At 39.2% G+C, this 27307-nt stretch overlaps 1 protein-coding gene across 4 annotated transcripts in view; it reads right to left on the bottom strand.

Annotated features, from left to right (window-relative positions):
• ZRANB1 (zinc finger RANBP2-type containing 1) overlaps window positions 1-26839 on the bottom strand; it is a 77651-nt gene extending 50812 nt beyond the window's left edge. Inside the window, exons 1-2 of one of the 4 annotated variants that reach the window (XM_074297131.1) lie at window positions 9353-10438; window positions 7593-7686 (exon numbers count right to left, since the gene is read on the bottom strand). Coding sequence is in view for 1 of the 4 variants with exons in the window: in XM_074297128.1 (XP_074153229.1) it covers window positions 9088-9236 (149 nt within the window). In the remaining 3 variants the exon portion in view is untranslated. Of the gene's footprint in view, window positions 1-7592; window positions 8219-9087; window positions 10439-26460 lie in introns of those variants that run through there. The other 3 variants (XM_074297129.1, XM_074297128.1, XM_074297130.1) reach the window with 3 other exon arrangements.
• Between the last annotated feature and the right edge of the window lie 468 nt (window positions 26840-27307).

Raw genomic sequence — 27307 nt, 5'->3', positions numbered from 1 at the left:
CAAACAGGGTCCTGAAGAGTCAGGCAATCAAAATGATTGTACGACCCCCAAAAAACAAACCCTTGATAGACAAATCATGTCCTTCAGGCCTTTGGAGTCAATTTCAATCCTCTCTTTAAGGCTGAAGATATCTAAGCCCAGGCTTGGTCTCTCTCCTGAGATCAAGGTCAGTATCATCAACTGAATATTGACCATCAGATGGCAACTCAGCTTCAACATAAAACAGAACTACTCAACCTTGGCCTGCCAACACTGACCTAGACCCTATACTTGTGTTGAAATCACCAACATTCTTCCCATCACCTAGGTCTGCAGCCTCAGCATTATTCTGAACACGTTGTCACCCCTTAAGCCCACAAGGTCCTGTACAGCTTCTGGGCTGGCTTCTCAACACCTCTCCCAGGGCCATGGCCATCATCTCGTGAGGAAGTCATTACTGCCTCCCCATCACCATAACTACAGTAGTAGGCCCCTCTTTGGCTTTCCTGCAGCAAATTTCTCTCCTTCACAGTTGCTAATGTGATATACTTAAGGGGCATCCCCATTTTAAACTGCTCTGGTAGCTTCCTATTGGCTCCCATTTAAAATCCTTCATAACACAGTCCCAGATTAAAAGCTCCAAACAAACCAGTTTTCCTGCTATTTCTCCCAGTGCCCAGAACATTACCTCTTAGAATCCTGAAGAATCCTTCACATCGCAGTTCAGATGCCACTTCCTACCTGAGACCTTCCCCTCCCTTCTAATTTCTAGTACCATGTCCCAAATTATGTTTTATATAGTCTATATTTACCTGCATCCATGTTATTTTGCCAAAAAAAAGTAAGTCAGGCTGAAACTATATTTTTGTGTCTGAATAACACAGTAGGCCTGTAATAAGCTGGTTATAGGTAATTAAAAGAATACCTATATTGTTAGACTAATACTGATTTACCAGTTCTCCAACTGTGAACTGATCAAAAAATTCTAGAAATCAAAATTCTGAAAATCAGTTCAAAAATCATTGGTTTTTGTAGTAGCAAAGAACCAGAAATAAGGTAGTTAAACAAATTATAACATATAAATGTAAAAGAATATTATTACACTGTAATATGAAATGGGATAGATCCAAAGAAACTTGGGAAGACTTATGTGAACAGATGCATAAGAAGTGAGGAGAAATAAATACACCACCACCACAGTAATATAACAGGAACAACTTTAAGAGCATTAAGAACTCTGACCAATGCCAGAGCAATCCTAGCTCCAAAAATCATGAAGCAGGCCTCCCAATTCTTGGTGGAAAAGTTATGGACTCAGGGTTCAGAATGAGATGTACCATATGAGATATATATATAAATCTGTCTTTTCTGACTCTAGAATAAGTGAATATAGAATAGGAGAATAGAAGTTCAGAAAGGGACACAACCAAGCATGGCAGAGTTGGGACTATCATGTTAAATATACATTTTTTTTAAAAAAAAAAACAAGCTACACATAAAAAAGATTCATGACTTCATATACAATCACCATTTCTTTATATAATTAACATTCCTATTTGCTAAGTTCAGAATGAAAAAGAGAAAAGTAAATAGCAACACTTTGGAGTCATAGAACCTGGGTTCAAATTCTGCTTTCTTCAACAACTACCAAAGGCAAGTCATCTCAGTTCCTCTAGGACCCAGTTTCCTCATTTGTAAAAACAGGGCTGGCCCAAGGTCTTTCCCAGCTTCAGGCCTGAGATTCCATGATTCCATGATCTGATGTAACATATTTCCCCTTAATCAGATGTTTGTGTAACCTTAACATACGCTGAGACACATCACCCAGAAGCCCTAAACATCTCAGGCAGCTCTTGGAAAACCTAAAGAGGTACTAGTTACAGACACAAAGCACTGGGCTAAAATCATTCAGCCTCTACTAGATGCTTCAGAAGCAGAATGGAAGAAGCTGATTTCAACTTTTGAGAAAGAACAAATGAATGCTCTTTACAGCCCAGAGTACAAAGGGCATGCGCTAAAATCCAGAACGTGTATGTATTTTGCACATGTTTAAGCAAGTATGCTGTATATATGTGCATTAATATATACATGTACATACATCCATGGTTCTCTCCCAAACTACTTCACAGCAAGAAATGCTTTGATTTCTACCCTTTTACCTGGTGTAGTCAGCACACAATAAATGCTCCACAGAGACCCAGTGGCATCTGACCAAGCCTACTCTGACCAGGACTGGGGGATCCCCGCTCCTTTTATCGGCCTGTCATTTTAAACCCTCCAAAACCAGGCTGTAACCTACTTTTCCAGACATGTTCCTTACTGTTCTCTTGATCTCACATCCATCCTCCAAGGCTCAGCCTGAGATCGTATTCAAATCAGGTTGAAGAGGAAATGGTAAAACAGATCAAGGGCTAGGCTTGGAGTTCAGAAACTTGGGTTCAAGTACTATGTCAGATGGACAAGTAATGCACTGCTTCTGGCATCAATGGCCCTTCCTCAGCTGTGAGCTGTGCTAATGTTTGAACTCCGTGTCTCAGGGTTTCTGTAAAGAGACTGCTTCAGGTCTTAGAAATGTCAGGTATTGGGTACAAAATAAATCCACATAAATCCTCAGCATTTTTATACATCACCAACAAAATGCAACAGCAAGAGATACAAAGAGAAATTCCATTCCAAACAAATGTCGAGAGCATAAAATATTTGGGAATCCATCTACCAAAGAAAAGTCAGGAATTATATGAGAAAAATTACAAAACTTACCACAAAAATAAAGTCAGATTTAAATAATTGTAAAGACATTCAGTGCTCTTGGACAGGCCGAGCGAATATAATAAAGATGACAATACTATCCAAACTAATCTATTTATTTAGTGCTATGCCAATCAGACTCCCAAGAAACTATTTTTGTGACCTAGAAAAAATAACAACAAAATTCATATGGAAGAATAAAAGGTCGAGAATTTCAAGGGAATTAATGGGAAAAAAAGTCAGATGAAGGTGGTCTAAAGCTATATTATATAGCAGCAGCCACCAACCATTTGGTATTGGCTAAGAAATAGACCAGTCGATCAGTGGAACAAATTAGGTACAAAGGACAAAAAAGGGTACAACTATAGCAATCTAGTGTTTGACAAACCCAAAGATACCAACATTTGGGATAAAAACTCATTATTTGAAAAAAAAACTGTTGGGAAAACTGGAAATTAGTATGGCAGAAATTAGATATGGATCCACACTTAACACCATATACCAAGATAAGATCAAAATGGATCCATGATTTAGGCATAAAGAATGAGATCATTAATAGATTAGAGGAACAGAGGATAGCCTACCTCTCAGACCTGTGGAGGAGGAAGGAATTTATGACCAGAGGAGAACTAGAGATCATTATTGATCACAAAATAGAAGATTTTGATTACATCAAACTAAAAAGTTTCTGTAAAACAATACTAATGCAAACAAGATTATAAAGGAAGTAACAAATTGGGAAAATATTTTTACAGTTAAAGGTTCTGATAAAGGTCTTATTTCCAAAATATATAGAGAACTGACCCTAATTTATAAGAAATCAAACCATTCTCCAATTGATAAATGGTCAAAGGATATGAACAGACAATTCTCAGATGATGAAATTGAAACTATATCCACTCATATGAAAGAGTGTTCCAAATCACTACCGATCAGAGAAATGCAAATTAAGACAACTCTGAGATACCACTACACACCTGTCAGATTGACTAAGATGACAGGAACAAATAATGATGAATGTTGGAGGGGATGTGGGAAAACTGGGACACTAATACATTGTTGGTGGAGTTGTGAAAGAATCCGGACATTCTGAAGAGTAATCTGGAACTCTGCCCCAAAAGTTATCAAACTGTGCATACCCTTTGATCCAGCAGTGCTACTACTACTACTGGGCTTATATCCCAAAGAAATACTAAAGAGGGGAAAGGGACCTGTATGTGCCAAAATGTTTGTGGCAGCTCTTTTCGTAGTGGCTAGAAACTGGAAGATGAATTCAGCAGGATGAATTCAGAAAGGTTTGGAGAGACTTACATACACTGATGCTGAGTGAAATGAGTAGAACCAGAAGAGCACTATACACTTCAACAACTGTATGAGGACGTATTCTGATGGAAGTGGTTATCTTCAACATCAATGATGGACAGAAACAACTACACCCAGAGAAAGAACAATGGGAATTGAATGTAAACCGTTAGCACTACTGTTTATCTACCCAGGTTACTTATACCTTTGGAATCAAATTCTTACCGTGCAACAAGAAAATTGGTTTTATACACATATATTGTATCTAAGTTATACTGTAACACATGTAAAATGTATGGGATTGCCTGTCATTTAGGGGAGGGAGTACAGGGAGGGAGAGGAAAATTTGGAAAAATGAATACAAGGGATAATGTTATAAAAAAAATTACTCATGCATTTGTACTGTCAAAAAATTTATAATTATAAAAATTAATATAATTTTAAAAAAAAGAAATGTCAGGTATTATTATTGTTAAGGAAAAAAAAATCTCGACTAATCTTTAGAGAGGTTCTCGTTTCTTTAATATCTTTGAATCGGGTCAGACTAAAAACTGGATTGTGTGAGCTTGGGTGCCAAGCACAGATTCTGGTTCTAAAAGCAGAATAAAGACAAGGTAGATATACTGTAGCCTCTCCTACAGAGGAGGAGATATATTCAGCTAGCCATCCAAACTCCTGGAAAATTCCAATGTGAGCTGAGGAGCCTCTGTCACACACCCCAGGACTCTGAGCACATCATCCCATGGCTTCTCAGGGTACCAGTGGCTGAATGACAGGCACTGGCAGAGGGAGTTTCCTCCCATACCAAGATGGCAACTGAGGAAGCCAGGGAAACAAACAGAGCACTGGGGCTTAGAGTTAGGAAATTCTGAGTTCAAATTCAAATTCAGGAACTAGTTCTATGATTTTGGGCAAGTTACCTCATCACTGTTTGCCCCTTCTTCCTATCTGTAAAATGTAATCCTAGAGTTAGCTCATGAAGATCAAATGAGACATCTGTAAAGTCTTAGCACACTGCCCGGAGCATACTATATAAATGCTTATTCCATCCATCCAATAAAATCACAGGCCCTGGTCCCAAAACATACAAGGCACAGAATTAAGTGATGGAGATTAAAGCAGGAAAAAAAAAGAGAAGTGTCCCTATCCTCAAGGAGCTCATACTGTGTTAGGCATGGCTGCCCTAAAATGTACCTTTAAGCATTTGCTAAAATCCTGTTCCGATGATAATGAACACTATTTTAGCTTAAATATTTTATTTTTCAAAAGGCAAATTTCCCAAATAATAAGTGATAAACCCTGCTTTTCCTCAACACTCACCATTACCACCAGACAAATGGTTTAGACCCCCAAACTACCTCTCCATTCCTTATTTTTGTCTGGCTAACTTGCAACTACATCTTGAACATTCCATTTTAACATCCTATCACATAAAAATCAACCTAACAGAACTTATTCTACCCACCAAAAAACTGTCCTTCCAAAATCTATATCCAGAACTAAGTGTCCCTCCCTAAACTTTACTCCCACATCAACTTCCGGCTAGACATCTCCCGGACACTTCTTTTCAAATTTAACTGATGTGGACAGAAAAGTTTCATTATCTTTCCCCCAGAACTTATCCTTTTGTCCAAGCCTGCCTATTTCCAAGGAATGGCATCACACTTGTGGCCACTCTATTTCATAACCTTGGAGACAGACAGATAGACACATTCTCTCTCCCTCCACTCCTCCCCCCTCTTTCTCTCCCACACTCATTACCACTTGTCAGTCATATCTTTTCAAATACTCATCCCTTTACAGGGTCAACACACCCTCATTCAGGTCCTTCCCAACTATAATGTGTTCTCCATACAGCTGCCACATTCTCTTCCTAAACATAGATGCAACCACATTATTTCTTCCTCTCCTAAAAAAACCTCTAGAGTCCTTTACATAAAACACAACTTCTTCTCAGACTCCTCTCACAGACACTTCACACTGCCTCCATCAAATTCCAGGCCAAAAGCACACAATTCTTTTCCCTCATATACTCTACATTCTGGCCAAACCAGCTCATCTGCTATTCCCAAAATGTGACGCTGATCTGGGTGTTCCCCATGTCTGGATGCATTTCCTTCTCATCTCTCAAAATCCCCTGAATTCTTTAAGGCCTACGTCAGAGTTCATCCTCTATGGAACAACCTTCTGAGACCCCCATGTATTAGTTAATTATCTCTCTTTTCAAATTATCTTGTATTTACTTATCTGTTTATATGTTGTATCCCCCTAGAAGAATGTAAGCTCCTTGAGGGCAGAGACTGTTTCTGCAACTGGTTTCATCTACAAAATAGAGAGGATAATAATAAATGCCCTTCCTACTGCTATTAGAATAAATACAGTAATTCACATTTCTTTATCACTTTAAGATTTACAAGTACAAAGTACTTGCCTAACAAGAACCCTGTAAGACAGAAGATCTTGTAAACATTAAAGCCCAAGACAAGCCAGGAGCTGCCATCTTGATGTTGATCACTGCAAATGCTCCCTGTCTCTGGTTTTAAATGGCTCTGGAAATTCTTCCTTCTCTATGTCTCTCCCATCAGGACTTTGCTCCACACTCCCTCTTGCCTATGTCCCAATTCAGTACCCCTCTCAACTGGTCTGAACAAAGGGCTTCCTCATTAACATGCTCCTTCTCCAGGTCTCTCTCCTTGACTCAAGTCATGCACAACGACAACTTCGCTTACTTCCACAGCTCAAAAACCCATTCTGAGAGGCTCAAGAGCCTTCATGACTTTCTTCTACCATTCATAAACCCTGACCTTCTGCAGAATTCCCAGAGCCTCCATAGACTGTCAGGTGTTACACAAATAGTCTAGTTTCTTCACCTTTCCTCACAAACTCCTCCAACCTAGAGTTAAGTGTACAAATCACCCAACCTAAAGTGTTCAGCTGCCAAATGGACAAAGCATGACCTATTTCACGTAGTTTTTCAATTATTTTCTTGTTAAAAAATATTTTAAAAATAATTTTCTACTACATGCACAGCAAGATCAAGCACTTGTAGAAACTGTAACACTGGATAACATTTCTTCAAGCCTGCTACTCATGCCTTATGTTTCTATGCTTTACTGTAAAGCTCAGATTTGATCATCTGTAGAACATAATATATGGTAGGAAAGTGCAAATTATTATGGCTCATCATTTTAAGTCAAAAGGGAATTTTAAAAATAATGTATAATTCACTTGCTTTTTTTTTTTTACAATAGAAGTATGTTAAACCAAAATAAGTAGGAATGGCAACAATTTTAAGAATGTTCAAATGAATATTCAAACTGCAAAAGCCCACAAATCTGACTCCATTTTTCCTATCCCATACATTAAAAAAAAAAAAAAAAAAAAAAAAAACGGTTCTCAGCTTTACTTAAACCATACACAAATAAAACCCAATAATAACTATGATTCTTTCCAGAGGAATTTCTCACTATCTGCAATTAGATTATTTTCCTAAAGTAAGAAGAATCTGAACCAATTTATATAGTCATACATAGACCAATTTATATAGTCATACATAGTCTTACCTTTTATGCAGAAATATTAGAAATAAGAGGCTAAAAATGATGAGGCTCTCATATTTATTAATTACCTCCTATGGATGAGATCTTGTGCTAAATTCTGGAGACACAAAGGCAAAAACAAAAAATGATCCCAGCTCATAAGGAGTCAAGCCTCCATTAATGGAGACCCCAGTATATGGAAAGTAAATAGAAGATATTTCAGAAAAGAGATGTCCTCAGCTGTTAGTGTTATCAGAGACACATGGAGGCAATGATGGGAGGACAAAATTCAAGTCAAGCCTTGGAAGAAATTAGGGATCTGAAAAGACCCAGATAAAGTAAAAAACACTGTATAAGTAGAATTAGCAAGATCTGCCAACTCACTGTATTGAGGAGGAGGGGAAGCATATGAAGAGGTGAAGGAGAGAAAAAAGTCAAAGATGATTCCAAGGTTCTGTAAAGAACTAGAAGGTTAGTCTAGAGGCCGAATTTTTAAAAAATTATGAGTTCACTTTGATGCATTTAAGTTTGAGGAGAGACAACCAGGATGAGATACTCAGAAAGCAGTTGGACAATAGAACTGTAATTCAAAAAAGAAGTAATAGATGAATTGATTAATTTTAGGAATCATCTATGAAGAAATAACATTTTAATCCAATCAGAACTTCTAAGTTTACCAAGAAAAAGTAAAGAAAAGCAGCCAGAACAAAGTATGGGCAAAAGTCCATGCTTAGTGACAAGGGGATGAATAAGATCCAAAAAGAAGCAATTGAGAAAAATAGAAGGTCCAAGAAAGTAAGCCAGAGGAAGGGCCAAGGAAGGGCCCAGAAAAGACCACAAGTTCTAGTAGAAAAAAGCCCGAGGAAAGCCCACGGAATTTAACGAGATTACTGGATCCTCAGAGAGCAGTTCCCCAAGAGAAGAGGTCCGAAATCGGATCACAGTGGGGTGAGATGCAAGTTTCATGGTTAAAAAAAAAAAAAAAAAAAAAAGGAACAAGACGTAAGACAACTTCATTCTAAGAGTTTTGCTGTGCAAGAGAGAAGAGGCCCTAGATGAGAGAAATGATGAGCAGGTGCCAAAGGCTGGAGAGGGAGGGCCCTTTGTTTTTTAAAGCTGAGGAAGATTTAGGTAACTGGAAAGAAGCTAGGAGCAAAGGAGAGATGGAAAATGTGAGAGAGAAGGGTGTGACAGAGGGAGTGAGGCATCTGGGGATATCCAGATGACCTTCCCCCACCAGGGGAGACGAAACCATGGGTTGGCCTGAGCAAGGCAAAAGGGTCACACTTCTTTGAGATGGGAGACAGAACAGAGATGGTATTGAAGGGTTGTGAGGGACAAAGTGGGAGACTAAAGGACTTCACAAGATTTTGTTTTCTCAGAAAAGAAAGACTGCCTAGGTCCCTCTAGAGAAGAAAGCAGGAAGAAGCAGTAAAGGAAGACCCTTGACAGGAAAGTTTGGAAGAGGCATTGTAGAGAGAATAAAAAGCGATGGAGCAGGAAGAGGGGGTGGGGTTACCTTGTACAGCGGCATGACTGATCACATGCAGAATTATGGCTGGAAGACTGACGTTGGGGACACCTCGGCCTGTGGCTGGCCAAGACCAAGGAAAACCAGGGATTCAATGGTAGCCCAACATGAAGACTGTGAAGAGAATAGGAAACCATAACACAGGGGACTAACTGGAACAAGGCTGACGGTCTATGAGCAGCAATAACAGAAGCAAGGCTGAGAGAGGTGGCAAGTCCATGAGAATTTCAGAGATGAAAATCACCAAAGTTACCTAAGTTATATAAGTGATGGGGAGAGCTCAAGTATGACCACACCTGGGAGCAATTGAGCTGGAAGAAGGGTATAAGACATAGGAACTGAGAAGGCTGAATAGAAGGGCAGGTGAAGGAAGGGTCATCAGCATCTATCATCAAACTGCCAGAAGGTGTGAGGGCTGATAGATGCCAGTAACCAGGATTGGATGGAGTAATAACAGATAGAAAGTGAACCCCAGAGGAGAAATAATTTTGAATTGATGGCAGAAAAACTTGGACCCTCCCTACCCCTTTTGCCTAGAACACAGTTTTGGGGAAGACCTACTGGAGAGGATGTTCAATAATGCAATGTTTTCAGGAAGAAGCCTGATTTCTACCAAAACCAAAATTATTAGGAGTTTCGAGGTGAAGAAATCTTAAAAGATTAAGAATTAGTGAACGATCCAGAGGGGACTTCCCAGGGCAGAATGAAACAAGAGTTCAGAATAGTAAATGAACTGTGGAAGGGCAAGGGAAAGAAAGGTTCACTCAAGAAGGAAGCAGCTCTGAGTCATAGGGATTAGGGGTGCAGGAGGTAAGGAGTCTACACACTAAAGAATGGAGGAAGAACAAATTGGGTCAGCCCAGCCCCACCCAATTAAAACTAAGCATAGCACTAGTTCAAGGGAGATAGCCTCAGCTCCCAACTGATTACTCTAATCACAGAGGAACTGGGAGTAGAGGTGGCAAGTAGCTCTATCTGGGCAAGTGGGTCGGTAAATAACTAGTTTTCTTGCCTCAAAGACCTAAATATTCTGTGGCTGTTAATTATATACTAATTGATTCTAAGTAATAATTATGCAGTATTTTTTACTATATTTGTGAAAGTATAGCTTAATATCAAATTTCCCAGAATTTGATGGCTTCTACTTACACTTACATTCATATTATCATAGCATTTTAGAGTGGGAAGGGACATTCAAGACCATCTTGTCCAATTCTCTCATTTTTACAGAGAAGGAAAAAGAAGTTAATTTTGTTCAGTTACAAGGTAGTTAAATGAAATGTTGAGATCCAAACCCATTCCTTCTGATTCCAAATCCAAAGTTCTTTCTGCTATACCAATTAAATATTACTCTCACACAAAGTAAATAGGCTATAAAATACTTCCCCTTAAACCTTCCCCCTCTAAAACAAGAAACCCCTGTATTTCCAATCAATCTAACAAACCTTTAGTAAGCACCTATGTGCTGAGCACTAAAGGCACAAATAACAAAAACCTCTGACCCTCAAGGAACCAAGGAATCCTGATGGAGATAAAACAGTCCACAGACAAACGAATAAAAGATAAATTAAAAAAGAAGAAAACATTGAAATTCAGATAAAAAAAAAAGCCTTTTTATAAAAGGAGCATATTGGTTGACCCTTGAAGCTAAGGATTCTAATAAGTAGAAGCAAGGACCTTTTCAAGTATGAGGGACAGTTTTTACCAAAGCAGAAAGGTGGGAGCCAGCCCAAATGCCAAGTTTGAAGGAACAGCAAGTTGACTAGTGCAGCCAAAATATAAAATGAATGAAATTTAAGTTTGCAAAAGTAAGCTGGTGTCAAATCTTGAATGACTTTTAAATGGAAATTGAGTTTTATATTTCATTCTAGAGGTATGACTTCTGAGAACGGATGCAGGAGCTCAAGACCATAACATACCTGCCAACAACCAAGGAAGAATTCCATGTGAAATACTTAAATTTTTAAGAATCTTTGTGTTTAGGAGTGAAGAAAGGTTAAATCAGTTGTGGAAAGTAGGTGCTGACACTAAAGAATAAAAGGAAAAGACGGACAACTCTGACCCTCAGTATCAGGGGGAGGAGAGAGGCACAGGTCTGATGATGGGACATCAAGCATTAGCTGAGGAAAATATGAGAATATTGGGGCACATATGGACCTAGAGAGAGGAGACCTTCTCAGGGGAAAACGGTATACAGAAGGTGGAGCAAAAGAACACCAGAAAAAAAAAATTGGCCTATTTCAAAAATTGCTTACGCATGACCCTGAACCCAGGAAAAGAAAATTCTCTTTCTCCTTCTTCTTCTACCACCACATGGCTCCCTGGCTCCCAGGACCTAAAACTCAAGTTAGTGTTATAGCTCAGCTAAACTATGGGTTAAAAATGACTTTTGTGGATTAGTCTGGGAACCTAACTACCATTTATGGTATTGTTTCTATGGCAAAATGTGTTCCGAGTTCCAAACAACTAAACTTCTGGAACTCAACCTATTTCTACATTGATACAAGACTTTATCTTATATCAATAAAAGGTTTAAAGACATAATTTTTTTTTTTTTTATAAAGTAGGACCTGGATATACAACCCTTCCGAAATCATATCAATACAGGGCTTAGACATAAAAATATTTTTAAAAAGAAAAGTTATAAATAGGACCTGAATAAACAACCTTTCTAAAATCAGTTTCCCACAGCAATTTTTATACAGTAGTTGAACTACTATTTACATGTAAATCTAAATCATTTCCCAAAGGGAAAACTTTAAAAAAAAAAAAATCCACAAAATTCTCAAAATTCAGCTTTTAAAAATTACAAAGACCTGTAGAAAGTTTAATTAGATTAAGTGAAATTGCTCAAATAAGCAGACTTATGAAAAGTTTTTGAAACTGTTGAAACATATTATGATTTTACTGGCTTTTTAAGAATAAACCAACACCCTGAAGTTATTGCTACAATTTTAGAATATTTGTTAAAACTCTCAGAGGAAAAGAGGGAATATAGCCAGCTCAATAGGATCTGTAGATTAAGATTTAAATTAATCCATATTTCCAAAGAAATTCCCATGAAATACAAAGGAGAAAAATATGATTTTTAGGAAATTTAAATTGTTACCCACATGAAATGATGGTCTAATTCTCTAAAAATCAGACAAAAGCAAATTAAAATAATTTTAAGATTTACTGCTTTAACAAATTTTTTAAAAATTATCAAATGTTGACAATAGGGCTTGGGAAATAGAAATAATCATATTCAAGTTGAGACTATAAATTAGCACAAACTTTTAGGAAGCCAATACATTTATAAATTTATATTAAAACTAACCATATGTTTTGACCTACTGATCACAACTTTTAAAAAAGTTTATCTGTCAGAACAATAATATTCTTGACTGGTTGTTTGTAAAAGTGCAAAACTAACAATCTTCATGACTAAGTTTACAATATTCATGTAAAAGATTATTATGCCATAAAATGACAATTATAAAAAGAGTCACATGACATTTTCTATAGCAGACAGGAGCCAGTTCCCCTCTATGATAGTACCTTCCTCTCAAAAGCTCCTTTTAGGCAGCTAAGTGGTGAAGTGGACAGAGAGTTGAAGGCAGTCAGGAAAATCTGAGCACATATCCTGCCCTCAGGGCACTTACTAGTTGTGTGACTACAGACAAGTCATTTAGCCTCTCTCTACCCTCAGTTTCCTCTTCTGTAAGATGAAGGATTTAGAATGCTTAGACCCAACTTCCTGCACACTTTGATCTATTCTCTATCTATTCTGTACATATCTTCCTAGTAAGAATATAACTTTCTCCAGCAGACACAATTTTTGCTTTACTATTTCCAGTGGACCTGGCAGAGAGCACAGCAGGTATTTAATAAATTCTTAAGACCTAAAAGAAGTGATACAAAGTTAAGATGAACAAAATAAAACACACATGCATACACACACCACTATACACATACATACTGACTTATATTTATTCTTCTCTGTGTTGTAGTATGTTAATGTTTTTACTTAAAATCAAAATTATATTCTGAATTTAGGCAAAATCCCAAACTCCTAAAACATCAGACAACTAAGGTCAGGCACTGTTCATTCAATCCAAAGAAACAGACCATTTGAAGGCCCCTCTTTTCCACACTTTCTTGGCTCACATACCCCTTTTCTCCTTGACTTCAGTCTCTGATGAGGAATTGGCCCTTATCTTGATTAAGACTAATTCATTCCTTAGTACACTTTTGATTTGGTCCCTTATACAACAGATTTCCCCATTATCATTTCCACTTCCTCTGTAATCTTCAATCTTTCCAAATTTACTGATTCTTTGTCTCCTCTCTACAAACAAGGTCTCTTCAGATACCAATGGTCTTTTTAATTGTCCAGTTCTAATGACCTACCTCTTCTCAATCCTCATTTTTCCTGACCTCTCTACAGCATCTGACACTGTTAAAAAACCTCTTTGGATACTCCCATCTCCCTCACCCATATGTCTTACATGTCAAAATGGCCTTTCTCTTTGCCAAACCTCTACCTACACAAGCGATTCCATTCCATCCTGTCTCTTCTAACAGATTGACTCCTGTATGTCATTCCCATTCTATTATTAAATTTTCAATCTTTCCCTCTCTCTTGGATCCTTCCCATGACTCCCCCACCCTCAAATTCACACAATCATGTCATTTCTACTAACTAGTGTTTTGCAGAAGTTTCTGAGAAGACTGTCTACAGGAGGTGCCTCCAACTTTCTTAAACATCCTACAGACTTCAGACCTCATCATTCCACCAAAACTGCTGACTCCAGTTACCAAAGATCTCTGAATTTGTTGTTCTGATTTTATTATTACCTGTCAATAGTATAATTATTCATCCAATCTCCACATTTTCTTATGCTTTATACATAAATCTGATCCTGGTATTCTTCTTGTTCAAACTATTCAATCCTAAATGCCTTCCAAAAAAAATTCAAACAAATTCATGCGCCTGACATTCAAAACAAGTTTGCTCTAGAACCTATATAGATAGGTTCTCTCCAACATAATTTTAAACCTATATGCCCCATTTAAACAAAACTACTCACCGTCCTAAACCCACATCCCATATTATCCCACTTTCTTCTGTAAATGGCCCATCTTCCCCTTATACCCTCTTCCCCCTCCCCTCACACACATACATATTCTTCTTACCTATCCTTAAAACCCAATTCAAACACTATTTCTTAAAAGAAACCTGGGCTCCTCCTCTCTCCAGCATCTTTTCCCAGGTCACAAAAGCATTCTTCTTATACCTTTCATATACAACTATGCGTTAAGAATATTTATAATAGCTAGTATTTATATAGCACTTTACAGTTTGCAACACACTTTATACACATATGTATCATTTGATATGCTAATATATCTACATGTATCTCATTTTTTCAAATTAGCTATTTGTATATTATATATCCCTACCAGATTACCAGATTCCATGAAAGTGGGACCAGAGTCTGAGCCTTTCTTCAATACATAAATGGATAAAGGATATCTAGTTTTCAAAGAAATTCAAGCTTTCAAAAAAACATTATTAAAAGATTCTCCAAATCACAAATAATTAGAAAACTACAAACTCTAAAATTTTAACTTGTATCCATCAGATTAACTAAGATGACAAAAAAAGGAGAAAGACTGTTGAAGAAGCTATGAGAAAACAGGATTAGTGCATTGCTAAGTGAAACTGCTTTAAGTCAGGAAGACATCTTCCTGGATTCAAATCCAGCCCCAGATCCTTCCTAACTGTGTGACCCTGTGTAAATCACTTCCCCTGTTTGCCTCAGTTTCCTCATCTATAAAATGAGCTGAAAAAGGACATAACCAACCACTTCAGTATCTTTGCCAAGAAAACACAGTGACGACCAAGTAAATCTATGAAACTGGCCCAACCATTTTGGAAGGCAGCTCAGAATTATGCCCCAAACATCCCTGAATGTCAGATTCACTGAGACAAAGCTGTGCTAGAAGAAGGGGGTCAGAGAAGCAATGAGGAAAAACATAGCAAGGCCCCAATGATGAACGTTCTTTTTGGAGTAGCAAAGAACAGGAAACTGGGAGCTCCCCCCCAATCTACTCCAGAATGGCTAAACAGATTATCTTATAGATGAATGGAATCAAATATTATCATTGTGCCAAAACATACAATGAAGTGTACAGTTTCCAAGAAAAACAGGAAAACCTTTATGAACTGAGATAGAACGGACAACATAATGAAGAGAACCAATCATGAAAGATTTAAGAACTTTCCTGATAGTGACCCACAAAACTTCTGGTCTCCATTTCCTGGTCGAGCTGCTGGAGACAGGTCACCCCTTTTCAGGTCCAGCCAAGGTGTCTTTTCTCCTCTTCCATTACAGGGAAGAGAGTTTGGGTAGGAAAGGGAGAAAAGGGGCAAGGATGCAAAAAATAAAATAAAGGTCAATGAAAAAAAAATTTTTAATACAGAGAAGAAAATCACGGTCAAGACTTTGGTCCAGTAGAGGCAGGGTGACCAGAGGCCAGTCATCTCTCCAGCCCTTCTTGTCCTCAGCTTGTAAAGCAGGGGAGGTAATTCCACTCCCCAGTCTTACATGCTTCTAGTAAGAAAGGACTTTGGTCAGCTATAAAATGCTATGGAAATCTAAGCTGTCCTACGTAGTATTCTCTTCATTTTGTAGAAGAGGCTTAAATAAGCTTAAGTAACCTGTCCAGGGTCAGAGGATGATGGTGAGTAAAAGATGAAGAGGCAGGAGAAATTGTGAAGACAGAGATGTTAAAACATATATCCAGTGACCAGTCACTTAATGCTTATTGAACTGAACTGAAACTGTTAAATTCTCTTGTCAATTTAATGGACTATTAGTATGACAAATATAAAAACTGTAAATACAAGGTTTGTATCAAGTGATGACAAGTAGATTTAGAACTTATAATGATGAGAATGGCAAAATCTAACAAACATGAAAAAATAAAAGGATACATTATTTTGAGTCTGTACTCTATTCTTTATATCAAGTTGTAAATCATCTGAAATTTAGGATTGGCTTTTCCCCCAATTATTTGAACAAGTGCTTATTTTTGTTGCTTTTTTAAAAAAGATAATCATTTGCACCTGTGGAAGAATAGTAGGTTGGAGGTTCTAATTAGGGAGGAAAAAATCAAAAATGAGAAGCTGATCCAAAGTTGGTGTTCTCTCTTGGGGCTATCACAGTGTTCCCCTAATGGGGTACTTTAATATTTGTTGAACTGAAATCATAAATAACATTTTATCAAGAATATATGGAGAACAAGTTGCTTTCTAGGACAGACTAGCAAGCATCTTTAGAAAGGAAGAGACAGACCAAAAATATTCTCAAGGTCCCTAGAATTCTGGAAATCTACATATTAACATCACATTTAAAAACAAAAATTTTCCTTTAAAATAAGCTTTCATTAATGTCATATGTTTTTATATTGCCTAACTTTCCTCAAGCATTTCTTCCAGAGCCATACATTTTTAAAAAGGAACAAAAATTTAGCGAAACCAACCAATACATCAAAAAAAAAAAAAAAAAAAAAAAAAAAAAAAAAAAAAAAAGCCTAAAACATGTTATGTTCCTTCTGCCCTACCCCACCCCAACTCCCAAAGGAGTGGAGGAAATACCTCTTCATCCCTTCCCCATTCCCACTCCCACCATGCTTTGTCTTTGTAATCCTACAATATTCACTCTCCATTTTTTTTTTAATTCACTATATGTCATTTCTTAATATAGTGCTTATTTCTCTAGAGCTCAGTTCATTTTAGTCTTTCCATGCTTCTCAGAATTCATCCTTCAAGTTTCTTCAAGTTCAGTAATATTTACCAGTCAATGTCAAATACTCTGGTTCTCATTCTTTGCTACCAGAATAAGGGCTGCTATATACATATTTGGGAGTATCAATGATCTCCATAGAAATGGTTAATCGCAGAAACTTTGGGTCAAAGCAAATATTTTCCTCGATTGCTTTCCAAAATGTTTACACTCACAGCTCAATCAACATTACATTAACATGCCTATATTTGCACAATAACTCCAACAGGAACTGATTCTCATCTTTTTTTCATCTCTGCCAGGCTGTCATGTATTAAGGGAAAACTTGGAGTTGTTTTCTTTTGACTTGGATCTCTCATTATCAGGTACTAGGAGCATTCTTTCATGTGGCTGTTGACAGTTTACAAACTTTCTCGTTTTTTTTTTCAAATTTTCGTTTTAAGAACCACTGATTCATATTCTTTCACCACATATATTGAGAAATGGAAAGGCAATTTTTAACTAAAATAGGGGAAAATCTGCTTCTTAGCAGTTTTTTTATAACAGATATGAAGTCTCAGGACAGGGATTCAAATTTTATCTGTCACACTCTACTACATATGGGGCTGGGGGTCAACTAATTTCCCCTCTTTGGACCTCAGTTCCTAAGTATGCCCATTATTTCACATCATTCCCTGACACCATGGTCCAACCAAACTGATCTCTTACTGTTCCAAAGGCATCTCATCTCCCATTTTGGTGCTATTGCATTGTCAGCCTTCTGTGACTCCCATGACTCTCATAGCGCTTTCCCTCCTTAATTTCCTTCAAGCATCTGTTAAGCCTCTACTATGTGCCAGATGTGCCACTAATGCTGGGGGCAACAAGACAAGCAAAAAGAAACATTCTCTGCCAAGGAACTTCCCATCTAATGGGGGAAGCTAAACTTGGAGAGAGGTGCCCACTCAGAGGCACATAGCAAAGGCTAGAGAGTCAGAAGAACCCAGAAAGGAAGAGAAGGAAGGCAAATTCCAAAGTGAGAAGACCATAGCTGAGGAGTGGAGGCCAAATCCAAAAGTCAGAGCAAAGCCAGTATAGGAAACTGAGGATGGCTGACCTGGGCCCTCCTACAAAATGTAGGTCCTCAAAGCTTGGCTCCCATACCACTTTTTGCCAGAAGCTTTTTCTGACATCATCTTACTCAGTAGTACTCTCCACAACCCCACCCACCCAATTAAACTTGTTTGCATTTTGTTTGTGCCTTAAGTAGTAGAGGCCTACCCTGACTAGATTTGAAGTCTCTTGTAGTTCAATTTTTGTATTTGTCTATCCAGTACCTAACATAGAGTATAAATGCTTTAAACAAAATGTGGTGATTGACAGAGAAGATAAATGACTTGCTAGTGGTCTCTGCTAGCATGTTCCAGTTAGAATTACAACCTCGGTCTCTTCACTTCTGGCCCAGTTTTTTATCTTTCTACAAGACCTCTAAAATACAATATAATGCTGAGAACTTGGATTCTTAATAAATCTTTCATTTTCTTGTATGGGATAAAATATTCTAGTTGACTATAAATAAAGTATGCTTAAATCCATGTCATGTTAATCCTATAATTTACAACTAGAAGAGACCTCAAGGTATAACTGGGCTATATATTCTTTTATGGGGAAGGAGAGGAGAAGAGGGGAAATCCCCTTAGTAATTTTTGATTGTTCTCTCTTCCTTACTACCCCCATTCGCCACGGTTAAAAATCCTACTGAATATTTGTCTAGAGTGTCTCTCACATTTTCCCCTTCTTCCACTCCCAATGGGTCCTTATCATACTTCAGGATACCCTCACTACCATTAGCCTAGTCTTTCTACCAGAATTTCCCTTATCATTCTATTAAAAAAAAATTACATATAGGAAATACATGTAGATAGACACACATAATTTTAATTGATATCTTTAGTTTTTACATCACTTACTTCCCTCTGTAACTTTACCTTATGCCTGTTCTCTTTCATAAAATCATCCCTTATAATAATGAAAAAAAGGAAGAAAAAAAGCTCAGTAAAAATAACCTACATATTGAAGTCACTTTATATACAAAGTTCCATGATGATAGTCCTTATGCCTCTGCAAAGAATGAGAGAAGGGGAAAAGTTTATTTTTCCCCCTTTTTTTCCACACATTGCCATGGAGCAAAGCTTAAGTCATTATAATTTCAAAGGTTTAATTTTGATTGTTTAATTATTGTTCTAATTTCTATATCTATTCACAGTATGTCTAAATACACCTATCTATGTATATGTTCTCTAATTTATAATAAAATAAAGTGGGTATGAAGGAGGCATTTTATATAGACATTAAAAACTAAAACGAAATGTCAAAAAAAAAACAAATAAGTTTTTGAAAATGTTGTGAAGTTATGAATTCTCAAATGACAACTAGTAAAAGTTATAAGGTTGAAGTCTCAGACTAAGCAATTTATCCACTAGTAGATATTAAACATGAAAACCTCATTTGAAACTAGTATAAGCTTTAAGGCTCTAAAATCAAATATTTTAATCTAGAACATAAATGAGTTTCTTTATTACTATTATTAATAAATCTCAAATTTTTTCTAACAAATAAGGGGAAAAAATTAACTGCATATGGTCCAAAATTAAGTCAGCTTTATCATTTTTGGCTCCATAGACATGTTTGTGAAAAAATGAGTTCAAATCATTTGTTTAAAATAATATTTTACTTTCTGTTTGAGTTGTACTAAAATTATATCATTCTGAAATTGCTTTATTTTAATGTCTGATCGAAATTCGATTGACAAAAGCTTCTATAATTTTAATCTTTGAATTTCTCCTTGCTACTCCTTTTCTTCCTGAACTATAAAAATAGTTAAAAATCCTACACAATACTTATATGTAATGAGTACTTAAATTTAAATAATGTCATCCAATTTCATTTTTGTAAAGTTTCTAAAACAACTTCATGTAAAACATATCACTAAAATAAGCAGTTGTATAGTCAAGGAGAATATGACTGGAATTTCTAAATATGTATAATATTTATCTTATACAATGACATTTAATTCCTTTACTATGTCTTATTCTTCAACTACTCATAATAAATAGAGGTAAAAAAATTTTAAATACAGTAAGTTATCATAAGTGAATTTCTGCAGTAAATAAGCCTCCAGTTCATCATCAATAAACTGATCATGCTATAATAAAGAATACATATACATTATGGAGCTATTGTACTGTAATACATTACACGTATTACATAGAAAAGGAACACATTCCCTTTTTAATTCAGGTGTTGAAGATAGCAAAATTGATCCTAAAGCCTAGGTTCTATTGGGCTTTAACTATAATATATGCACATAAATTTCAGGGAACATTTCTTGAAATAGAGTATACCCAAATTCATTTAATAATGAAATGTTTTAAGCAATACTTTTTGTAGTAACAAAGAATCAGAAACAAAGTAGATGACAATCAATTAGAAAATGGCTTTTAAAAAATGTGTTAAGTGAATATAGCATGGAATACCACCATAAAAAACTGATGACTATGTTTTAAAAAGAAGAAAATGAGGAACAGAGGGAGGAATAGGAAGGCTTTTTTAAACTGACACAAAGTGAATCAAGCACTTTCATTAGAAAAATATACAAAATGAAAACAATAATGTCCAGTAAATAGAAAAAAAAAAAATGAAACTGAATGTTGACTAGCTATAACAATCAAGTTTGGCACTCAAGAGCCAGGAGAAGTAACTCCCCCTTTCCCTTCTTCTCAGAGGTCAAGTCAAATCAACAAGTAAATGTCTTAGCCCTTACTAAGTGTCCCATTATGTACTAAGTGCTGGGGATACAAAGAAAGGCAAAAAGCAGTCTTTGCTCCCAAAGAGTTCACAATTTAAGGGGATAGAGAAAAAAGTAACAACCAAGCTATAGCTATCTCTCATCATAAGCTGGAGAACAGAGAAAAGGCACTAAAATCAAAAAGAAGTCAGAGGCTTTTTGTAAAACATAGTATTTTAGGTGAAACTGGAAGAAAGCCCAAGAGACAAAGATAAGGAAGTAGATAATTCCAGGCATGAAGGACAACCAGTAAAAATAAAATCAGGAGGAGTGTGAAAAATAAGAAAGAGTAGAAAAACCTATCAATGGCACTGACTTACTTGTTGAGTCTTTTTTAATCCTGCCTGACTCTTCTTCAGTATCCCATTTGGAATTTTCTTGGCAAAGATATTAGAGTGTTTGCCATGTCCTTTTCCAGCTCATTTTACAGATGAAAAAACGGAGGCAAATAGAGGTAAGGTGATTTACCCAGGGTCACACAGCTAGCTAATGTCTGAGACAAGGTATGAAGAACTTTAAATGCCAAAGAGAGGATTTTACATTTGATCCTGGAGGTGACAACGACCCACTGGAATTTGGGTATGATCAGACCCGCCCTTTAGGAAGATCAATCTGACAGTGGAGTGGAGTACAGACTTAAATGAACAGAGACTAACCAGCAGGCTGCTGCTATTGGACTAATTACTATGACAATAACACAGGGAGGAAGTGGAGGGAGGAGCTGCATCCAGGCTAGAGGTAGCATCAGGAAAGGGAAGGATGATCTACACCATAGATGTTAGAAAGTAGGAATGAAAAGGACTTGGCAACAGATGGGGGTGTGAGGGATAGAAAATCCTATCCAAAAATGACTTCTCAGAGACCTCTCGAAGTAAAAAGCAGAAAAGTTGTTTATTTAACAAATTCTCATGAGAATGAGCAATTCCACCATGAGGAGGGAAAGAAAGAAATCTCACGGTAGAAGGGCTAAAGAACTAAGTGAAGATATACAGTTTTTATAGGTTTAATTGCAAAAGGATTACGTCATGAGTTTGGGGAACATTAAGGGATAGGTGCCCCCCTCTTCCCCACCAGTTAATTGAATGTTATCATTCATGTCAAAAATGACAGATTCTCCAGTTCAGGGAAGAACCATACATTAAACAATTAGTCGCCTAAACACTGACAGCCTGGACAGACATAAATGTCACCATATATCTCCAAAAACTAAACAATTAGTAGCCTAAACATCGATAGCCTGACAGACATAAATGTCATCAAAAAATCTAAGCAATTAATAGCCCAAACATTGAACATACCTATGCAGGTCACAGAGACCTAGAGAAGATAGAATACAGAAAAGGAATTTAACATTGCTCTAAGTTCTTCACCATATCCTTACTTCATACTTGCTCCACACAGGAGGGTAACAGAAAAAGGAGTCAAGAATGACAAGTTGTAAAGCTGGGTGATGGTGGATGATGGTGTCCTCAATAGTAATAGGAAAGTTAGAAAGAAGGGAGGGCTTGGGCAAAAAGGAGATATGTTTTAGACACATCAAGAGTAAAATGTCTACAAGTCATATAGTTCAAGATGTTCAATAGGCAATTGAAGATAAGAAGTCAGAAGAAAGGTTAGGTCTGAAGAAGTAGATCTGAGAACCAGTATAGAGATCATTGAATCCATTAGGGTTACCCAGCCATCTTTTATGGAGAGAGAAAAGAGAAGGACCCAGGGTACAGCCACATGGCATCCAAAAGTAGGGAACTCTGGAGGTGTAATACAGAGAGGCTCCTATATTTCCTACTATCTCTTTTAAATCCTTATAAGTGATTTAGCTCTCGGAATGGGAGGAAGGACACTTTAGGAAATGAAGGTGTGAACACAAAAATAATCATTAAAACCTTTTTTATAATATTCTGGCATGGGGGCAGCTAGGTGGCGCAAGGGATAGAGCCCCAGCCTTGAATTCAGGAGGACCCTAGTTCAAATCTGGTCTCAGACACTTAACACTTCCTAGCTGTGTGACCCTGGGCAAGTCACTTAACCCCAGCCTCAGGGGAAAAAAACAAACAAAAAAACCTCTAAGATGGAAACAATGTTATTATAGTTCCATATATTTTTAGATATATGAATTATCACTAATTTATTTTCTAAATTGCCAATGGATACAAAGTTGAAATTACATTTTCACAAGAACAAATTTTAAATTTTGCTCATGTGACCTGTGGTATGAAAACAATAGTAAACTTAATTTTTTTTTTAAACCCAAATTTAATTTATGTACTTGAGAGCTAGGTAGCTTAGAAGAAAGAGAACTGGTCTTGGAGTCAGAAAGATCGAGTTCAAAGACTGCCTTGGACAATCACTAAGCTGTGTGACTCTGAGCAAGTCCCTTCTTTGCCCCCCCCTTCTTCAGTTTCCTCAATTGTAGTAAGAAAGATAATAATGGGAGGCAGCTAGGTGGCTCAGTGGATAGAGCCTCAGCCTTGAATTCAGGAGGAGCAGAGTTCAAATCTGGCCTCAGCAGGTAACACTTCCTAGCTGTGTGACCCTGGGCAAGTCACTTAACCCCAGCCTCCAAAAAAAAAAAATATATATATATATATAATAAAGACATCTATTCTTAAGTTTGCTGTGAGAATAAAATGAGATAATTTTATGTATATTATCTAATTGTGAGAATAAAATGGGATAATATATAAAATTCTTTGAAAACCTTAAAACATTATGTAAATATTGACTATAATTAATTCACAGGCTAGGTGAGAAACTATTTTACCACATTTAACTTACTAATTCAACTTTCATTTTAAAACTCAAAGTGATGATTTTTTATTAAAACTAAACATAGAATTTAGATTTGAAAGCCTCAAATGTTAATAACTTTGGTTACCATTTTAAGTATCTGTTATAAATAAGACTTTTTTTTTTTTTTTTGCCTAAGCAAAATATTCACCATTCAAACCTGTTTCCTGACATAATCATGATTTCCTTTAGGTTTCATTAAAGTCAGTAACTTAACCACCTTTTTTTTCCTTTTAAAAAATAATCTTACATCATCTGCCATATGAATAAAGTCATGCAAGAATTAATTATTCTGTGGATGGGTGAAGTCCCTCCATCAGCATAGATAGCAATTCCTATACTTTAGAATCTGGGGCACCTTTTAGAGCTGTAAAAAGGAAAATGCATCTCCTGGCAGGTAACCAGCATGAGATGCATCTGAAAATTTAGCAACACTAGTCTTGAAAGTTCAGGTCTAAACAGAAAGTCTTTCCAACATGGGAGAATCTTATGGTCCACTGGCAAAGCCTTGAAGAGCCTAAAATGATACCCATACCATGAAGAGGTAATGGAGTAGGATATGGAGCAATGATATGGGCAAGTTTTAAAATACCCCAAAAAAAGGATTTCAATGGATATAAGAACAGATAGTTAAAGTATATATGTGAACGAGATGAACCAAATCAGTTCCAAAGAGCAGTAATGAACTGAACCATAGAAAGAACCCTGGGAGATGACTATGAAGGCTGATTGTACACTATTTCAAAGTCCGATTCTTTTTGTACAGCAAAACAACTGTTTGGACATGTGTACGTATATTGTATTTATATTTTAACATATGTAACATGTATTGGTCAACCTGCCATCTGGGGGAGGGGAGTGGGTGGGAGGAGGGGAAAATTGGAACAAAAGGCTTGGCAAATGTCAGTGTTGTAAAATTACCCATGCATCTATCTGGTAAATAAAAAGCTATAATAATAAAAAAAATAAAAAATAAAGTATGTGAAACAGCTAAAATAAGCTGATATATTTGCAGAGAGAAACAATCACAAAATACCATATTTCTTCTATATACCATTCTCACCTAACAAAAGCTTATGTCCAAATTCTCTACTGAATAGTACCGTGATCAAATGGGAAAGAGAAGAAAAAAACTGTACCATCATAACCTCGTTTCCTTCAAAATCACAGGACTTAAAGCTCCAAAGATTCTTAGAAATCATGTAATCAAGTTTAACTCCCATCCCCCCAATTTTACACATGAACACTGAGGTTGCGAGGATGTGATTTGTTCAAAATCATTGCCGGTGGTGAGTTCCCAAACCAGGAGCTGGGACTAGGTCATCTTCCTCCAATCCCAATGCTCCTTCCACTGCACCAGGCTGCCTTACAGATCATGGGGACTGATGAGTTTTCGTCTATAAGACAGTTGTTCCTTTCTGTGAAACTGCTTGGTCTCTACATGGGCCGCCTGGCTTGGTCTCGTCAGAATCTCCTTAAGCGCCTTGCTCTAACAAACTGCGGTAATCATTCTAGAATCACTTAGGTGTCCATCTCCACAAAGACTGGGTGAAATAACGTTTGGGACAGGTTAGTTGATTTTGAAAGGCGGCAGCATCATTCTGAGCCCACAATCAGGAGGACTTGCTATTTTGCAAGTCCCCGAGACACTGCACTTGGACAACGTCACTATGGAATGTAACTCCCAGGGCTCGTAATCTACTTAGGGAACGGGATGCAGACAGACCAACCCCAACACTTGGTACCAAATGAACGACACGGGCAATGGGCCTTACGGAGTTCAGGGGGGGCGGTCACTAAGGAGGCCCTTCCCAACAAGGTGGGCTTTTTGGATGGGCTTCGAGGAAAAGCCAGGATTTCGACAAGTGGAGAGAGGGGGAGGGCATTCCAGGCCGGGGGAGTAGCTTGAACAAAGGCGCAGGAGGGCTGCACATGTTATTTTGGGGGAACAATGAATACTCCGGTTTACCTTCTAAAAAGTGTTCGATAAAAAGAAGCAGTGGGAGACAGGCTGCGGGAGGAGACGGGGAAGGTTTCGATAGGCGCTAAGCTGGAGTCAGCAAGGAGCCCCTGAAAAGGGGGTGGAGGGACAAGAGAACTGGGGGTAGCGGAGGGAGGCGGTTACATGTACAAAATGGCATTTTGTCCAGAACACAAAGCAGAGCAAGAATGTTCCAAAAATACAGCGCCGCTAAAAATAAAAGTCGCTGCAAACAAAAGCTGAGAGACTAAGAAGCTCCAGAAGAGAAAATTGGAAGTATCCCAGGTCGACATACACGGGACAGCGCGTGTGGGGCTGCCCCGCCAAAGGGAAAAGTGCGCCCCCCTTCTCCTTTAGTATCAATGCACCGGGTGCACACACGGACCCGGGACCGCGGCCACCTTAAGCTCTCCAACACCTTGAGCCCCCCAAACACTGTCCAACGGCCCGAACCGCTCCTACATTCACCGTCAAACTTGTGGGAAAGAGCCCCCCAATACCAAGCTGAAGGGGTCGCGGGCCCCGGAGAGGCCACAGGGGGAAGAAACGGAGGAGGCGGCCCGCCGCCCCTGCCCGCCCCTCGCCCACCCCCCCGGAGCGGCCTCGGGCTTCCTTTAAAGCTCCTCAGGAGTAAATCGGGGTCTTCGGGGGAAGGAGGCAGAGCTCGCCTCCGCGGCCCAAGCCCGCTCGCGCCCGGGGGGCACTCACCCCCACAGCCCTTCCAATGCGGAGGCTGCCGCCCCCTTCCTCCGGCGCCCCGACCGAGGTCGGCCCCGGGAAGACAAGATAAACATGCCGGGGGAGGGGAAAGGTGGAGACACGCCCAGCAGGAGGGGGGCGGCGCAGAAGCACACCCCCCCCCCCCCCCGCAACCCCGGAGCTGGAAAGCAGCGCGACCCCTGTCACGACCCTGCACAGGGCAGGGCGCCGTCCCCCCCGCCCGCATATGCCCCCTCCCCGCGTGCCCCGGGTACCTGGGGGCGGAGGCGACGGCGGCGGCGGCGGCGGCGGCGGCTCGTCCCGCGGAGCTGCGGGTCTGCTCGGCCCCGGCCTCCCTCCTCCGTGCCTCGCCCGCCCTGGGCCTGGGCCCGCGCCCGCTGCGGCCGCCTCCGCCTCCGCCTCAGTCAGGACATGGTCCCGTCAGGCCCGACCGCGGCCCGGAGGAGGAAGGGACGGGGACGGCGGGGGCGGGCGGGCCCGAGGCGGCGGCGGCGGCGGCTGCAGAGACCGCGAGGGTCTCGGGGCGGCTCGTCTTCTTGGGGACCCAGCAGCGGCAGCAGCAAAGGAGGTCGAGGCACACAGGGAGCAGCAGCGGCGGCGACGGCGGCGGCGGCGGCGGCGACAACGTCAAGGCCCAACCTGCGCGCAGGGCCGCCTCGTCATTGGCCCCGCCGCAGCACGCACGTAGCCAATGGGCGGGCGTCTCTTTCGGCGCCGAGGGGCGGGGCCGGCGCCCGGTTTGGTGACGTCATCCCGCCCTCCGACGGCCCCACCCCGGGGCAGCTGATTGTGAGGCGGTTGGTTACTGAGCTCTCCGACTCCTCGGCCCCGCCCCCATGATCCCCTCCCCCTTTCTCACCCCTAGGTGCTCCGCCCCCTCCCCTGCTCCGCCCCTTTCCCAGCTGCTCCCCCCTCCTTACCCTCTCTCACCAGTTGCTCCGCCCCTTTCCGCCCCTCCCCCTTCACTCCAGCTGTTTCTTCCCTCCACTCCTTCCTCAGTTCCTCCCTTCTTCCCTCCCTCCCCAGCTCCTCCCCTTCTCCAAGCAACTCTTCCTCCCCTCAACCCAGCTGCTTCTCCCCCTCCTCAGCCCAGCTGTTCTA

The sequence above is a fragment of the Sminthopsis crassicaudata genome, chromosome 2 (genome assembly GCF_048593235.1).
Source record: "Sminthopsis crassicaudata isolate SCR6 chromosome 2, ASM4859323v1, whole genome shotgun sequence".
Taxonomy (NCBI): Eukaryota; Metazoa; Chordata; class Mammalia; order Dasyuromorphia; family Dasyuridae; genus Sminthopsis; species Sminthopsis crassicaudata.
The sequence above is the reverse complement of the archived record's forward strand: the minus strand, read 5'-3'. Positions and strand labels throughout refer to the sequence as shown.